We start from the raw sequence: 12,996 nt of genomic DNA, 5'->3' as shown, positions 1-12,996 counted from the left end.
AAACCACTCTGGGACCCCTGAAATCCCACCCAAACCAGTCTGGGACCCCTGAAATCCCACCCAAACCACTCTGGGACCCCTGAAATCCCAACAAAACCAGTCTGGGATCCCTGAAATCCCACCCAAACCACTCTGGGATCCCTGAAATCCCACCCAAACCAGTCTGGGATCCCTCAAATCCCACCCAAACCACTCGGGGATCCCTGAAATCCCACCCAAACCACTCTGGGACCCCTGAAATCCCAACAAAACCACTCTGGGACCCCTGAAATCCCACCCAAACCAGTCTGGGACCCCTGAAATCCCAGCCAAACCAGTCTGGGATCCCTGAAATCCCACCCAAACCACTCGGGGATCCCTGAAATCCCACCCAAACCACTCTGGGACCCCTGAAACCCCAACAAAATCACTCTGGGATCCCTGAAATCCCAACAAAACCAGTCTGGGATCCCTGAAATCCCACCCAAACCAGTTTGGGACCCCTGAAATCCCACCCAAACCACTCTGGGACCCCTGAAATCCCACCCAGACCAGTTTGGGACCCCTGAAATCCCACCCAAACCAGTCTGGGACCCCTGAAATCCCACCCAAACCAGTCTGGGACCCCTGAAACCCCAACAAAACCAGTCTGGGATCCCTGAAATCCCAACAAAACCAGTCTGGGATCCCTGAAATCCCACCCAGACCAGTTTGGGACCCCTGAAATCCCACCCAAACCACCTTTGGGTGGTCCCAAAAAAGGCTCAGCTCTGAGAGGTCCCAAGTTCATTTCTAGGAATTTACATCCCCTTGGCTCAGAGAGAAAATCTCTCGAAAAAAACCCCAAAACAAATGATTTTTTTTTTCACTCTATTCAAATGATTCTCCTCCCCTCCTGCAGCAGATTTATATTTATGGGGATCCAGACAGAATTTTTACATCCCTCCCAACCTCCACAAAGGCACCCACAGCCACATCTATCTCCCCTCAGAGAAAAACAACCCCAAAAACCACACAAAATACATCTTGAAACCCTCCATGAATATCGAGCCTGCAGCTACGATGAAAACTCCTCTCTGTCAGGAGGGGGTGAAACGGGCTCCAGATGAAAAGTAGATTTTGAAAAATTTTTTAGAGCCCAGGGGGTTCATTTTTAATGAGCCGTTACTTTAAGTACTGCATAAAAAAACCCAAGGAATTGATAGTCCATTTAGCCTGCACTACACCTAATGCAAAAGTCATTAGGGTGCATTGTTCTTAATGTTCATGATATGATCAGTAAGTGAAAAAGGCCTTTTTTTTTTTTTTTGGCCATTTTTTTTAAAAGTATGTTCAAGCATTTTTTGTGCAACACCTCTGTTTCACCCGGGAATATCCAAAATGGGGATTTAACACGGGCTAAACGCTTTGGAACCGGCAAAAAAAAGAAAAATCACCAAGAAAAATGGATAATTTTCTTTTTTCCCCCCACAATTTATCAGCTGGGAGGGGAAAAAAAATCAGGATTGGCTGTACTTACGTAGGACAGCATGGCCTTCATCTCCTCATCGCTCCTGACCGTGATCCTGTCCCCATCCTCATCCTCATCTGCCAGAGGAAGGCACCAGGTGAGCGAGGGAAAGGGGGATGTTGACACTTTTAACAGGCAAGGTTGGCATCTGCGCTTCTGGCAGCAAATAAAAGTGAAGAATGCACAAACAGGAAAAGCCAACTGCACGAGCGCCCTGAAATAACGAGGTGCAACGGCCCCAAACAAAAGTATTAATTAACAAGAATCGTGATTTTCCTGTCTGAAACAGGGGCACAAAGTGCTCAGAACTTCACTCCCAGCAGTTCTTTTACTGCCAGAACTTCTCCTGAAGCTGAGCACCTTTCCCAGGCTGGAATTCCCTCCCTGATCCTTCCCCAAGCTGGGATTCCCTCCCTGATCCCTTCCCCAAGCTGGGATTCCCTCCCTGATCCTTCCCCAAGCTGAAATTCTCTCCCTGATCCTTCCCCAAGGTGGGATTCCCTCCCTGATCATTCCCCAGGCTGGAATTCCCTCCCTGATCCCTTCCCCAGGCTGGGATTCCCTCCCTGATCCTTCCCCAAGCTGGAATTCCCTCCCTGATCCTTCCCCAAGCTGGGATTCCCTCCCTGATCCCTTCTCCAAGCTGAAATTCTCTCCCTGATCCTTCCCCAAGCTGGAATTCCCTCCCTGATCCCTTCCCCAAACTGGAATTCCCTCCCTGATCCCTTCCCCAAGCTGGAATTCCCTCCCTGATCCCTTCCCCAAGCTGGAATTCCCTCCCTGATCCCTTCCCCAAGCTGGAATTCCCTCCCTGATCCTTCCCCAAGCTGGGATTCCCTCCCTGATCCTTCCCCAAGCTGGGATTCCCTCCCTGACCCCACCAAATTGCTGCCAAAAGTGTTTCAGTTCTCCCAAATTCGGTTAAACTCAGGAAATTTCACTGAAATTCATCCAAAATTTCACTGTAGGTTTTAATTTTTTTTATTTTTTTTTTTTAAATTTCTAGTAATTCAGAGAGTCCCAGAGTGGATTGGGTTGGAAGGGACCTTAAAAATCCTCTTTTTCCAAACCTCCCACTATCCCTGCTCCAACCTGGCCTTGGACACTTCCAGGGATCCAGGAGCAGCCCCAGCTTTTCTGGGAATTCCATCCCAGCCAGGAATTCCTCCCCAGTATCCCCCCCAACCCCACCCTCTGTCAGTTTGATCCCATTCCCCCTTGTCCCATCACATCCCTGGATGGAAATTCCCTCCTGCTCCCAGTTATGTCCAAGAATCTGGGGGAAAAAAAATCCCAAAATCTGGGAAAAAAAACAAAAAACCCCAAGGAATTCAAATTGTGTGAGAAAAGGAGGTTGTTCATTCTGCCTCTGAAAAGGTGATAATGAAAAAAACCCCAAAACAACAAAGCAATGCAGAAGAGTAAAACATAAAAGCCTCAAAATTGGGCTTTAAAACATCCTGGAAACTACTGGAGCACCACACATCCGCAAGAGGGATCAGAGGGGAAGCAGAGGAGGGATGGATTTATGGATGAAAGGTCTGGGGAGAGGGAACAGACTGAGCTGGGACCAAAAAAAAGAAAAATAAAGAAAAAAAAAGGGAAAAAAAAAAAGAAAAAACAAAAGAAAAAAAGAGAAAAATAGGAAAAAAAAGGAAAAAAAAAAGGGAAAAAAGGAAAAAAAAGAGAAAAAAAAGGGGAAAAAGGAAAAAAGGAAAAAATGAAAAAAGGGAAAAAAGAAAAAAGGGAAAAAAAAGGAAAAAAGGAAAAAATGAAAAAAGGGTAAAAAGAAAAAAGGGGAAAAAAGAAAAAAAAGGAAAAAAGAAAAAAAAAGAAAAAAGAAAAAAAAAAGGAAAAAAAAAGGAAAAAAAAAGGAAAATAGGAAAATATTTAGAAAAATTCCACATTATCCCCGTGAAGTGACTGAAAAATTAACTCAGTTCCTGGCTGCAGAATTCCTGATGGTGGTACAAACAGAAGGAATTAAAAATACGGGGATGAAAAAACAGGGAGGGGGGAAAAAATAAAAGCAAAATCAGATGAAAATCTGTCCTGAACTTGAGCAGATCTCTTTTTGGCGTCAAGGGATCCAAAAATGAATTCAAAAACATCTCCAGGCTTCTCTCCTTGCCTGGAACGCAACAATCTGATTTCTCAGCACATCAGGGAAACAAAAATAGAACAAAAAATTTTAAAAAAATAAATTAAAATAAAATCAAATCTCCCCCTGTCCTGGCTGGATTTTATTTTTTTTTTTAATTAAAATGGAGGAAGAAATCCTGACAGGAGAGCAGAGTGCAGCAGACGGCAAAAAAACCCCCATCCTGCAAAATATTGACCCCAAAATCTCGGGCAGGTGGGGGAAAGGCAGAGTTTGGAGAAAGGGATGGGAAAGATGCTGCCAGGAATTTTTGTTTTGTCGGGATGTGGAGGGGAAAATCATCCAGCTCCAACACCCAGAGCAAGAGGGAACGCTGGAGGTGAGAATATCAAAATAAAGATATTTAATAAATAATTTATTTAATGATATATTAATCAATTTTTTACTAAGTTGTATTTATTATAACAATTAATTTATATAATTATATAAATTGATTTATGATTACTAAATTCTGTAATAAATTCTGTAATAAACTCGGGCACGTGGCGCCACTGCCCCGACGGAGGCGGCTGCTGCTGGAGCACCAAGTTCAACCAGAGCTAATGGGGGACCTGGGAGGGATTTAAAACAAATGCGAACACGCCACGAAAAGGAAAATAAAGTTTAAAAAATAATAATAATAATTAAAATAAAAATATATATATATATAAAAATGGCAAGGTTTTGGAGTTTGGGCTTTGGTCGCGTCAAAAAGCAGAGCAGGGAAAACGTGAGGCGCAGAAAGAGAACTCCCACGCTCCTGTGGTGGTTTCGGAGAGGAAAACACAACGTGGGAGGAGGAAAAGAGAATTAAACCGCACCTGAAGGGTCATGAATCGATATTTCCTTGGGTTCCTTTCTCAAAAGGCGAGAAATGCCGATAAAAATGAGGATGAAAATGAAAACGAGAGGCCCCACCTCCAACCTGCTCCTCCCCTCACCCAGACCTTCCAATCCCTCCATCCCCTTCCTGCGCCTTCATCTCCGCCAAAGGAAAAAAATAAAATAAACCAAAAATTAAAACAGAGCAGCAGGAGCCTCCCCCATTCGGAAGAAAACTCCCCCTTTTTCAGGATTTTTCCCCCTTTGCAGCTGATCGCTCTGCAGGCAGGACAATCCCCCAGGAACCCCTCCGAAATTAAAAACGCACGGGGTTTAAAGACCACACATCAGTCCAAATCACGGGGTTTTGTTTCTTTTTTAGCTCAGACCCACAGGTAGTTTATATTTTTCATTTAATTCCAGCAATAAAACTGCACTGAGGAGTGAGAGCACGGCGAGGTCAGGCTGGTAATTAAAGCCGCTCGGTGGAAATATTTCAGATGTGATTAAATAATAAAAATATTGCCGGCTTTGGGGCCGTTACTGAAGCTGCATTTAGGCATAAATATTTAACCGCGACGTATAATTAATCTTCTTTCTTTTCAAGTAGTAAACACGATGAGAATAACGTGAAAACGGCAAGAAATGCATAATTTAAAAATCAAAATAAGCAAGGTGACAAAGGAATTGGGTGATAAAAGCCCCACACTTACACTCAAACGCCGTGGTGGTTGCGTCTGGCAAAACCTGGCCGATGACATCCTGAGAAACGCAAAAGGAAGGAAAAGAAAATCGGTGAAATATCAGCTGGGGAAAGGCTGGTTCCGCGTGGAATCCCTTTAATCCCTCCCCACTGCCCCAAAATGAGGAAGTTGGTAAGGCACAGCACAAACCTGCACCGAAATCAGGAGGGTTCTTCTCCTCCCCCTCCAGGAAAACTCTTTTTTTTTCCCCCCAAATAAATCCCTCATCGTCACAAACTCCTCTCGCAGGTGAAAAAAACTTGATTTTTTTTTTTTTCCCTTGGGTTATAAAAAAATGATCACCTAAGTGATCAAAGCCGCTCATAAAAAGAGATTTATGAATTCTTTTTGTTTTAAAACACCTGTTCTGCCCCGTTTGAGGGCTCTGTCAGCCTCGGCTGGGATCCGAACTTCGCCAAAATTCAGGATACCGGGGCAGGATTCCCTGGAAACGCCCAAAGAAGCAGAGACACAAAAACATTTCCAGTCACACAGCCCCGCTCCAAAACAGATTTTTTCATTATTATTTCTTTCGCTGGGACCAGAGAAGAGTTTTTTCCCATTTTTCAGCCAAAATTTCCACTTCCACCTCCTGCTCCAAGCCGGACTTTTTTTTTTCCTGGTACCAAACAAGAACTTTGATCGTTTTTTTAGCCAAACCAACACTTCCAGTCCCACACATCCCTGCTCCAATCCAAAGTTTGTTACTGACACCACAGAAAAGTTTTTCACCATTTCTTCAGCCAAAACAAACCAACATTTCCACTTCCACCCCCTGCTCCAACTCAGACTTTTTTTTGCTGACACCAGAGAAGAGTTTTTACCATTTTTCAGCCAAAATTTCCACTTCCACCCCCTGCTCCAACTCAGACCTTTTTTTTAGTGCTTTTTACATAATTTAACTTTTAATACAAAATTACACATTTTTTTTTCAGCTTTTACCATTTTTCCAGCCAAATCACACCAACATTTCCACCCCCACATCCCTCCTCCAACCCCAATTTTTTTTTTCTCCTGGTACCAGAGAAACACTTTTTTCCCATTTTTCCCAACTTTTTATAAATTTTTTCCAGCTTTTCTCACTTTCCCAGCTTTTTCTCTGCTGCCAACCCATGAGGAGCCACATCAGGGCACGGCACAAATGTCCAGCCCGGCTCTGCCCCTTCCTCTCCCACCCAGCACTGCCAGAAATTAACGAACTAAACGCGATCAGCGATTAATTAATGAATTAAACGAGGATTTACTGCAGCACATCCCCCGGGAACCTCTCAGGGTGCTCAACACACCTCCCCCCTGCCAAAACCTGTTCTCTCCATTTCTCCCTTCTTCATCTAAAAATTAAAATGAAACATTCTGAAATACAGAAACGCAATCAACAATTATGAACAATTAATACTATTAATCAATAACACGGCGCAAGATTTGCACAGAGCCAAGCGAAGCAAGAAACGACGATAAAACTTTCCCAGGTTAGATGCTAAAATAAATTAAGAGAAATTATTCGGGCTGTTAATTGCACACGAGAAACGCGCAGCTGTGGAATTGTAAATTTGAAGAGGCAAAAAATAGGACAAAAAAAAAAAACAAAACCCCAAAATATTTCCATTTTGATAAAAAAAGTTCTTCCATTCCTTCCCAGGGTTTGCCGGCCCTCTGTCAAAATAATAAATTAATCTTTCCAATAATAAAAATAAAAGAATGATTTCTAATACATTAGAATCTAATATTTCTGATAATAAAATAAAACTGTTCAATGAGAAATTAGCTTTGCCTACGTAGAAAGCTGCTCTAATTATTTGTAAATCCGCCGATTTAAACTCCGAAAATTCCTCAGCAAACACACTTTAACTGCGTCAGATTTCAGCCACTCGTAGATGTTCTTCTAGGGCCACACAGATGGATTTAAAATGGATTTAAAAATCGTTTTCAAAGGGGGTTTAAGGGGTGTGGAAGCATCAGATGGCCCCAAAAGTCCGCTTGGAAAACTCCAAAGCTCTGAGAAAACTGAAATAGTGATTAAAAAAAATAAAATCTTATTTTCCTGCACCCCTTCAGAAGAACTTTTCCTGCTTGTTGAGTGATATAAGTTCATTAATTGAGTAACAATAAGTGAATCATTCACCTCAAATCTGGCACTAAATAAACACCAAAACTTGGCTGGAGTGGCAGCAACTCTGCCGTAATTTAATGACAATTAAATCAAGGCATCTGAGTATCCCATCACTGTGCACTTCCCAGTTTCCAGCAGCTCCATCCCATTTCCATCCTCAAACATCCCCCGGACCCGGGGCTGACCCGGGATTAAAGGATTATTCTGAATTATTTCAAGGGATTATTCTGAATTTCAAGGGATTATTCTGAATTTCAGAGGATTACACGTGCACGGGGAGGGGGGATTTTCTACTCTCACAACCGGGATGGTGAACAATAAAACAACTACAGAGTTGCTTCTGTTTTATCTCCCAGAACTGAAAAAACCACAAAATACCAGGAGAAAAATCAGCTGCGAAAGGGAGCTCCTAAATCAGATCCGTTCCCTGGAGGGTGACAAAGCAGAAAATGTGAAATCCAATAGAAATATTGAACCCACAGCCCTCATGTTCCACTTTTAAAAAAAAAAACACTTGTTTTATCTCGCTGTGACAGCGTGGAGTCACCCAGGATTAACACCGAGTGTCTAAATACTCCAGCCACAGGAGGAATGCAGACAGCTTGAGGGGGAAACAAAAAAAATTAATAAATAAATAAGCTTATTGTAATTCATTTAGTGGGGGCCTTAAAAATAAATCTATTTACTGGTAACTCACAGGCCGGCAAAGGTGATGCAGGGAGAACTTATTTCAAGTGACACCAGGAAGAACAGCTCTGAAAATGAGGATGGAAATCAACCTGTACATCAGCCTGAAATGCTGCTCACTGGGAGGCAAAATTCACCAAAAAAATCGGCTTTAAAATCACCTGAAAGCATCAAATAAAACCCCTCAGGCCTCAAAGATAAATTCACGGGGATTTCTTAACACCGAGCACCACCTTGGAGGAAGAAGAACCTTCCTGCACAGCAAACTCACTCCTCAGGGATGGAAGTTCTCCCAGACTGGAGCCTAATTTCATTTAATTCCTGCATTTACCTGCCCCACCACTCCTGAGTGGACCAGAGCTTTATTTCACTTTAATTCCTCTATTTACCTGACCCACCACCCCTGAGTGGGTTTGGGTCTGATTTAATTTCTGTATTTCTCTGTCCTGAGTGGACTGGAGCTTTATTTCACTTAATTCCTGCATTTACCTGACCCACCCACCACTCTGGGTGGGTTGGAACCTTATTTAATTTCTGTATTTCTCTGTCCTGAGTGGACCGGAGCTTTATTTCACTTTAATTCCTCTATTTACCTGACCCACCACTCCTGAGCGGGTTTGGGTCTGATTTAATTTCTGTATTTCTCTGTCCTGAGTGGACCGGAGCTTTATTTCACTTTAATTCCTGCATTTACCTGACCCACCACCCCTGAGTGGGTTTGGGTCTGATTTAATTTCTGAATTTCTCTGTCCTGAGTGGACTGGAGCTTTATTTCACTTTAATTCCTCTATTTACCTGACCCACCACCCCTGAGCGGGTTTGGGTCTGATTTATTTTCTGAATTTCTCTGTCCTGAGTGGACTGGAGCTTTATTTCACTTTAATTCCTCTATTTACCTGACCAATTCAGTAGAGGGGAACGCTGCGATGGTCCCTCCTGGAACACAACCACTGAAAACCTCAGAGCAACAACCCTACCACACGTAAAAACCACACCAACACCTCCAATTCCACAGCCCTGCTACAACCCAGAGGTTTTTTGCTGGGACCAGAGAAGAGTTTTTACCATTTTTCCAGACAAACCACACCAGAATTTCCACTTCCAATCCCTGCTCCAACCCAGCCTTTCTTGCTGGTACCAGAGAAAAACTTTGATTATTTTTTCAGCCAAACCACACCAACATTTCCAGGTCCACATCACTCCTCCAACCCAGAATTTTTTGCTGGTGCCAAAGAAGAACTTTTATCATTTTTAAAATTTTTTTTAGCCAAACCACAGCAACACTTTCAGTTTCTGTTCCGAGCCAGATTTTTTTTTTTTTTTTTTTTCTGGTAAATCCTTAAAACCTTTGCTGGTAGATCCTTAAAACCATCGCAGCAGTGAAGAGCAGTGAGCCCTGAGATGTTCCAAGCTCCAAGTTTGCCTGACTTTCCTCCTCTCCTCATCTTTTCCCTTCTCTCCCACCCAGGAGCTCTCAGGAAGCTTCAGCACCACGTGGCTCCGGGTCACTGCCAGCATCACTAAAGATCCTCAATTTCTCTGCCCACTTTTAAACAATCCCCCCGAATTTGCAGTAATTCTGGAACAGCGAAGGACAGCCCAAGCATCAGGGGGTTGTTTCATTTTATTTTCGTGGGGAGGAAAAATGGAGAACAGGAAGCAGAGCGTGGAGGAAACGAACAAAGAAATTTCATTTGTTCCACTTTTGTTTAAGGGCAGAGCGGGTCAGCCCGGGTTTGGGGGTTACAGAAAGTCGTGGAAAATGCTAAATGTTGGGAAAATGAAAGCTGGGATTCCTGTCACCCCTCCTGCAACCCTTCCAGGCCCGAGGGTGAACAACCCCTTTAATCCCCACGCGTCCTTGCTGTAGCACCGACACCTGCAAAATCTGCCTCCAGTGTTAATGACAGGAGCAAAAACGGAGCCTGCACGTGGCGGTGGGTACGGGAAAGGTTTTCCTTGGAGAAACAGGGACACACACACAGAGCCCCGTGGATGTGCTGGGGAGGAGAGCGAGGAGGGGATGCTGCGGAAATCGGGACCCGCACACCAACGCGGAGCTTTCCTTTCGGCGAAGGACGGAGCGAGGAAATGGGACGAACACCCACTCCCATTCCTGAGCAAGCAGAGATGGATAAAAAATAAAATGATGGACAAAAAAAAAAAATCACAGCAGGAAAGGGGTTGAGGGACAGGGGGACAGCACAGAGCCCCAGGCCGGGCAGGGGAAATGTCACCACGAGCCCCAGCCCAGGTGCAGAGCCTGATGCTCTTCCTGGACAGGGAATATTCCTTTTCCTGGACAGGGAATACTCCTTTTCCTGGACAGGGAATACTCCTTTTCCTGGACAGGGAAAATTCCTTCCCAAAGCACAACTTTTCCCACGGAGCCTCCACCTCCCCGAGGCAGCAGGAGGGGATGTCCTGACCTCGAGGGGAGCGGATTTGGGGACTCCGAAGGTCCCTCCGAGCCCAGCGCACGGCCCGAGGCTCCTGCCGGGCACCCGCGGCACCGGCCGGGATCCCGGGATCGTCCCGGGACGGGGTTTGTGTCAATCCGCACAAAAACCACTCTCCCGTTGAAACTTTCCGCCAAAGCAGACGCCAAAAACACCTCCCACCATCCAGGGAGGGATTCGGACACCGCTGCGCGCACGGAGCGGGGGATGCTGGCAGCTCCGGCATCCCGCGGGCGAGCACCCAGGGGTCCCGGTGACATTCCCGGGCTGGCACCCAGGGGTCCGGTGACATTCCCGGGCTGGCACCCAGGGGTCCCGGTGACATTCCCGGGCTGGCACCCAGGGGTCCGGTGACATTCCCGGGCTGGCACCCAGGGGTCCCGGTGACATTCCCGGGCTGGCACCCAGGGGTCCGGTGACATTCCCGGGCTGGCACCCAGGGGTCCCGGTGACATTCCCGGGCTGGCACCCAGGGGTCCGGTGACATTCCCGGGCTGGCACCCAGGGGTCCGGTGACACCCCCCGGGCGGGCACCCAGGGGTCCGGTGACATTCCCGGGCTGGCACCCAGGGGTCCCGGTGACACCCCCCGGGCGGGCACCCAGGGGTCCGGTGACATTCCCGGGCTGGCATCCAGGGTCCCGGTGACACCCCCCGGGCGGGCACCCAGGGGTCCGGTGACACCCCCCGGGCTGGCACCCAGGGGTACCGGTGACATTCCCGGGCTGGCACCCAGGGGTCCCGGTGACACCCCCCGGGCTGGCAGGGCGTCCCCGTGACATTCCCTGGGCTGGCACAGAGTCCCGGTGACATTCCCGGGGCTGGCACGGGGGTCCGGCTGACATCCCCCCGGGCTGGCAGAGAATCCCAGTGACATTCCCGGGGCCGGTACGGGGATCCCAGTGACATTCCCGGGGCTGGCCGGGAATGCCGGTGGCACCCCCCGGGGCCGGCACAGGGTCGCGGCGCCCGTCCGGACGCACTCACCAGCACATCCCTGAAGAGCAGCTGCGGCGCGGAGTGCACGGTCCAGTCCACGGCGGCTCCGTCGGGGACCTTGATGCGGATGACGAGCGCCTGGCTGTCCATGGCGCCGCAGGGGCCGCAGAGCAGCCAGAGCATCCCCGCCCCGAGGGCTCACATGCTGCGGCCGCGCCGGGCCGAGCCGCGCCGGGCCGGGCACAGCCTGCGCCGCCCTCCCGCAGGAAGGAGCCGCTGCCCCGGAACCAAAACGGAGCCCCGGGAGGAGGGGATGTGCGGCGGCGGGAGGAGGAGGAGGAGGAGGAGGAGGAGGAGGAGGAAGCGGAGGCGGTGCCATGGGCGGGGGGGAGGCGGCTCCGGCGCTCCGCGTTTGTTTGTTTGTTTGTTTGTTTGTTTGTTTGTTTGTTTGTTTGTTTCCCCGCCATTGTGCCGTGTGTTTGGAGAGGAAAAGCGCGGCTGAAGGCGGATCCAGCCCGGCCCGGCCCAGGCGGGGGTTCCCGCGGGAAGCGGCGCGGGGTCCCCGGCAATGCCCGGGGTCACAGGGAGCGGCTCCCGGGGGATCCCGGGTTCGCTCCGGGTTATCCCATGGCACACAGACGGGAACACACACACAGACAACACAAACACGGGATCCCGGGTTCGCTCCGGGTTATCCCATGGCACACAGACGGGAACACACACACAGACACCACAGACACGGGATCCCGGGTTCGCTCCGGGTTATCCCATGGCACACAGACGGGAACACACACACAGACAACACAAACACGGGATCCCGGGTTCGCTCCGGGTTATCCCATGGCACACAGACGGGAACACACACACAGACACCACAAACACGGGATCCCGGGTTCGCTCCGGGTTATCCCATGGCACACAGGCGGGAACACACACACAGACAACACAAACACGGGATCCCGGGGTTCGCTCCGGGTTATCCCATGGCACACAGACGGGAACACACACACAGACAACACAGACACGGGATCCCGGGTTCGCTCCGGGTTATCCCATGGCACACAGACGGGAACACACACACAGACAACACAAACACGGGACCCCGGGTTCGCTCCGGGTTATCCCATGGCACACAGGCGGGAACACACACACAGACAACACAAACACGGGATCCCGGGGTTCGCTCCGGGTTATCCCATGGCACACAGACGGGAACACACACACAGACAACACAGACACGGGATCCCGGGTTCGCTCCGGGTTATCCCATGGCACACAGACGGGAACACACACACAGACAACACAGACACGGGATCCCGGGTTCGCTCCGGGTTATCCCATGGCACAGACACGGACACAACACAAACACGGGGTGCTGCAGCGCAAACCGGGAGTGGGCACCGGGAATGGGCACTGGGAATGGGCATTGGGATTGGGCACTGGGAATGGCACTGGGAATGGCACTGGGGATGACACCGGGAATGGCACCTGGCACCAGGAATGGCACTGGGAATGGCACCAGGAATGACACTGAGAATGGCTCTGGGAATAGGAACTGGGAATGGCTCTGGGAATGACACTGGGAATGGCACTGGGGATGGCACCGGG

At 48.5% G+C, this 12,996-nt stretch overlaps 1 protein-coding gene across 2 annotated transcripts in view; it reads right to left on the bottom strand.

Annotated features, from left to right (window-relative positions):
• Positions 1–11,658, bottom strand: part of MAP2K5 (mitogen-activated protein kinase kinase 5) — a 120,243-nt gene extending 108,585 nt beyond the window's left edge. For both annotated transcript variants that reach the window (XM_066196559.1, XM_066196560.1), the window contains exons 1-3: positions 11,437–11,658; positions 5,165–5,213; positions 1,499–1,566 (exon numbers count right to left, since the gene is read on the bottom strand). In XM_066196559.1, the coding sequence (XP_066052656.1) occupies positions 1,499–1,566; positions 5,165–5,213; positions 11,437–11,571 (252 nt within the window). In that variant the 5' untranslated portion in view covers positions 11,572–11,658. The remainder of the gene's footprint in view (positions 1–1,498; positions 1,567–5,164; positions 5,214–11,436) is intronic.
• Between the last annotated feature and the right edge of the window lie 1,338 nt (positions 11,659–12,996).

The sequence above is a fragment of the Chamaea fasciata genome, unplaced genomic scaffold (genome assembly GCF_029207755.1).
Source record: "Chamaea fasciata isolate MVZ Bird 193981 ecotype frontalis unplaced genomic scaffold, bChaFas1.0.hap1 SCAF_14, whole genome shotgun sequence".
NCBI classification, from domain to species: Eukaryota; Metazoa; Chordata; class Aves; order Passeriformes; family Sylviidae; genus Chamaea; species Chamaea fasciata.
Note: the sequence above shows the minus strand (reverse complement) of the source record. Positions and strands in the feature narration are given on the sequence as shown.